This window comes from Otolemur garnettii, unplaced genomic scaffold (assembly GCF_000181295.1).
Source record: "Otolemur garnettii isolate 467f Iridium unplaced genomic scaffold, OtoGar3 scaffold00032, whole genome shotgun sequence".
NCBI classification, from domain to species: Eukaryota; Metazoa; Chordata; class Mammalia; order Primates; family Galagidae; genus Otolemur; species Otolemur garnettii.
Window position 1 is genome coordinate 10898843 of NW_003852427.1, and position 4409 is coordinate 10903251.

The 4409-nt window shown below is 51.3% G+C and overlaps 1 protein-coding gene across 1 annotated transcript in view; it reads left to right on the forward strand.

The window, feature by feature from the left end:
* The window catches only part of SPSB4 (splA/ryanodine receptor domain and SOCS box containing 4), an 81995-nt gene extending 80215 nt beyond the window's left edge, over positions 1 to 1780 (forward strand). Inside the window, exon 3 of the mRNA XM_012804940.2 lies at positions 1382 to 1780. Within this exon, the coding sequence (XP_012660394.1) occupies positions 1382 to 1509 (128 nt within the window). The 3' untranslated portion in view covers positions 1510 to 1780. The remainder of the gene's footprint in view (positions 1 to 1381) is intronic.
* The last annotated feature ends 2629 nt before the right edge of the window (positions 1781 to 4409 follow it).

A 4409-nucleotide genomic window follows, 5' to 3' on the forward strand; every position in this document is an offset into this window, starting at 1 on the left:
TTAAGACATTTATATTCTACAATTAGAGAGATTCACATGTACCCTTATAGGATGAACCATAGGCGTGATCCCACCAATCACCCTCCTTTTAAACTATAGTCTGGCCCTCCAACGGTCTGAGGGACAGTGAACTGGCCCCCTGTTTAAAATATTTGAGGAACCCTAACTGTATTTTAGTATAATACATTATAGAGTACTTTAAAAATATCATTTATACTGTTACCATAAAAGTATTAAGATGCAGATTCAGGCTTCCAGCATGTTCCTGGTGGCTTGGGGAGACTAGGCCTACACAAGCCATACAAGGGGACACGCAACTGGACCATCTTTCTGTTTGGTCCCTCTGATGCCAGCTGACTGACGTACTCCTCTCCCTACAAGCCTCCCAGCCTGCCTTGTGTTAAACCTCTGTGCTTTTGCTTGTTATCTCTGCCTGCAACATCGTCACATGCTGTAACACTCCTGTTCACCCTTCAAAACCCCATTCAGAGGTGCTTTCTTTGAAGCTTATAAATGGCTCCTCTATACAGGAACTGCCCAGTTTCTGTCCCTGTGCTTTTAAGAATTAATGCTTATATTAAACTCTATTAAAATAATTCTCCTGTTTAAAATCTCAGCCCATGAGCCGTTCCTCCACTTCCACAGCTGCTTCTGGCCTTGTCTTAATAATCTCTGTATCTCCAGGACAAATGAGAGGTCCTGGAAGAGAATGAGAGTTTAATAAGTGCGTCAGTAATAAACCCAGTTAAACTAGGCTTAACTGGTCCTCTGTCCAGACATGCCATTGCTTATGGATCTCAATTTATGAATTTTTATAGAACTGAGCTTTGGAAGAAAGTGCATCCCTCTGCTGTCCACCAAAGAAAGATACAGGGGGAATTTGAGGGTTCAGAGGCATTTCCGACATCCTCTCAGAATCTAGCCTGTTTCTAAGAGGACGCCCCTCTGCCGATCCGCCCGAGAGCAGCAGCTTGCCGGCATTTCTGATTATGACCCGCAGTGGGAAGAACTTTTTACAATGAGACCCGCTAAACACCTACATCAGAGACAAAGCTTTCATGAAACAGCATTTATCCTTGCTATGGGCATTGCTCCCATTTTCCCTATTTTTCTTTTTAGAAATATCTTGCCGGTCACCACCCATTCAATTGATTTCCTGATTATTTAGTCTCACCGGTTGCATTCCACAGTCTAATAAACATGGCCCTAGGCCTCTGGCTCTTGTAACCAGAGAAGGCTTCTCAGAAGGGAAGCCGCCTGGACCCTGATGTCAGCTCAGAGCAGCAGGTGGGCAGGCAGTGGGTGGTGGGGGCAGTGAGGACAAGGTGCCAGGCAGGTGTGGGGCAGACTCTAACCACATCCCTTGTCCCTCTCTTTGCAGCCGAGCCCCTGCCACTGATGGACCTGTGCCGGAGATCCGTCCGCTCAGCCCTGGGCCGCCAGCGCCTGAGAGACATCAGCTCCCTGCCCCTGCCTCAGTCTCTCAAAAACTATCTGCAGTACCAGTGATGTCAGGCACTGATGCACAGCGTGGCCATGTCCGGCAGGGCCATGCTGTGCTCCTGGCATTCATGGTCATGTGGCACACTGGGAAAAGGATCTCCCCACCCTGGTTCCCAGGACATTCAGTTCTCTGAAAGGCCAGGACATGGCACCAACTTTGGAAACAAAATGCGTGTTGCCAACAGTATTTACTGCCCTCGGAGCAGTCCTCCCAAGTCAGACACCTCCTTGGGAGCCACAAAGAGCCTGGAGCCTGGAGCCACATCTGGAAATCCTGCCCACCGACCAGGACACAGCGCCACCGTATTGATCAGAGAGCCCATTTCCTCATTCAAGAGAATGAATAAAACATTCAGGCAGGAGACTTTCTGCTGTGTGCCCCATTGCAGACAGGGCCAGGGGAAAACTGGCCGATACAAAGAGAAAATTGCCTCTGAATAATGAATGATGAGAGTGAGAGCAGCTTGGTGCCGTGTCCCCCCGGCCCCTACTCTGACCAGGACAGCAGGATGGCCATGACATTTTAGTACTTTTTGCCACTTGAGGAGACTGTTCCCGGGATGCCCAACCACAGAATTGGCATGTGGACAAAGCAGTGTGTGGCCACTTCCGCTTACCTCTTTGAACATGTTTACTTGCCCCTTTCCCCACGCTGTCCCTCCCAGACACACACACACATATGACACACACACGTTGTCTGGACCCACTAGACAGCTCTCTTCAGGGGGGACGGGTCTGACTGACTCACTCCAGGGAGGGCATCCTTATTATTTTAAGTACCATTTGTGTTTTAAAAGAGGAGTGTGGAGAGGATAGTACTTAGTCCAAAGGTGCTAATGGGGGAACAAGGGGCCCGGGGATGTTCTTGGCTGCGGAGCCTCCCTGGAGTGTCAAGGGTCTCTGGGAAGCCATTCATTCAGGGTGCAGCTTGGCTGTTGCAAAGCTTTATTTGAGTGAATTATTTTTTCACTGTAGGAGACTTCCACGAGTTTGTGTCCTGTTTGCAATGTGTGTGTGATGTGCTGTTTATTTATCAGCTTGGGGTCCACAGGGGTAGCCCTGTGACTGGAGAGGAGAGCGTGGGAGATGAGTTCTCCACCTGCTCCAAGCCTAGTCCTCTCACGGGAGAGTTGCCGCTGCTGCTGCTGCTGCTGCCGCCACCACCATTTGGCATCTCATGTGTGTGTTGGACCTGCTCTACCCAGACTCATTTTTAACTGGGAACAGTCACAGGAATGAGATCCCAGAGCCCCAGATGGCACTGCCTCCCCCAACTTTAATGTGAATTTGATGAATGAGGAGCGTTTCTAATAAAGTTTGTCATTCAGTCCTTCAGCCGTGTATTAAATGTTCCTTGGAGAGGGCCTGAGAGAGCTGCTGCCACCAACCTGGCTGGTCCATCAGAAACCAGGCGCATAATCCCCTTCCAGAGACTGCTTGTCTCTTCTGTCTTATGGTCCCTGTTTGAGCCCAAACCCTAGGTATTTTACAAAGGCTGCCCTGGGAGAGAGAATGTGCCTGGATCCTGGGGCCATGCAAAACTGGCCTTAATGGTAGAAAGACCACTCAAACTCCTGATGCCAGGGTCAGGCAGGGCAAACCTATGGGACACAGGTTTCCTGGGGGGCTGCAGGTGGGACTGAATGTGGCTGTGGTGAATGCATGTCACCACTGAGAAGCACAGAAGGGCAAGGATGAGGCAAGGCCAGGCTCAGGCCAGGTGGCAGTTCAGGAGTCAGTCTCAGGGTGGGATCTGGGTCAGGACTGACACAGTTCACAGCAATAGTGGCCACCAACATATACCGTGCCAGCCTCCAGGGACCGATGCTCAGGCTGATGTATCTCACCCTGAAAGATATTGAAAGATATTTACAGTGCTGCATAGTAAAGTGAGAAGGCATTCCTAGAGGGAGTGAAAGAGGAGAGGGTATGGAGGAAGGCTTCCCAGAGGAAGAGGCACTCTCTACACCTGCTATTTTAAGCAAGATGATGAAAAGAACCAGACTTGTGGCACCTTCCCCCAGGAGTAGTGTTCTTTCCCCACTCTGATGGAGGCTGGGCTTGGCCCCAGGCACCTTTCAATCTTTTGGTTGCAAGAGGCAGCTGGCTTCCTGCAGAGGCAAGGCCGCAGGCTTTGGGGTTAGCAGGCCTGGTTTTGAGCCCCAGCTTCATCACTTACATGTAGTGACCTTGGGAAAGTCACTTCCTCTGCACAATGTGGGGGCTGAACCAGGTAGCCAATGGCAAAGCACCCTTCTTCCCTCAACCCGTGGGGTTCCTGTCTCAGCACCAGCTTTCCAGCTTGGATGCATCTGTCTTGTCTCAAGTCTGTCATTTCCCTTACCCTCACACAGTCTCCTCGTCCTCACGTCACCCTCTCCAGAGTTTGGCTTGGATTGGCTCTCCTCCAGGAAGCGCTCCTTCACCGCTCCACAGTCTCTGCCTGCTCTGCTCATGTCTGGCCTGAGGACCCTCTCAGAGCACCTGGACTGCAGCTCCTCTGCCCAGTGTCCTCGTCTGGCAGGTGGTGGCCCCGTGGGGAGGGTAGGCCCTATGCCTGCTCCTTCCTGCACAGCCTTGGACTGGACCCAGGGCCTCAGCAAAGGTGTGACGGTCGTGTGGTAGGAGTGCCCATACCTGGGGTGCCCACTGGAAACTGCAACCAAGTCCAAAGCCAGGCTGGAGGTCCTCCTAGAGCTGGGCAACTGGCCCTGGGGCCTCCTGGGTCTCTCGGCCTTTCATTCTCTCCATCTCATGAAGTTACAGCAGAAATGGCAGCAACCTAGCATGGTGGCCATGTCCCAAACTAATTTGCCTAGAAAACAAGTAGGGCTTTTTTTCCTAGGAGAAGCCCTGTTGTTGGTTGAGCGTCCAGCCCAGATGGCCCACATTGGAGGATCAGGGTA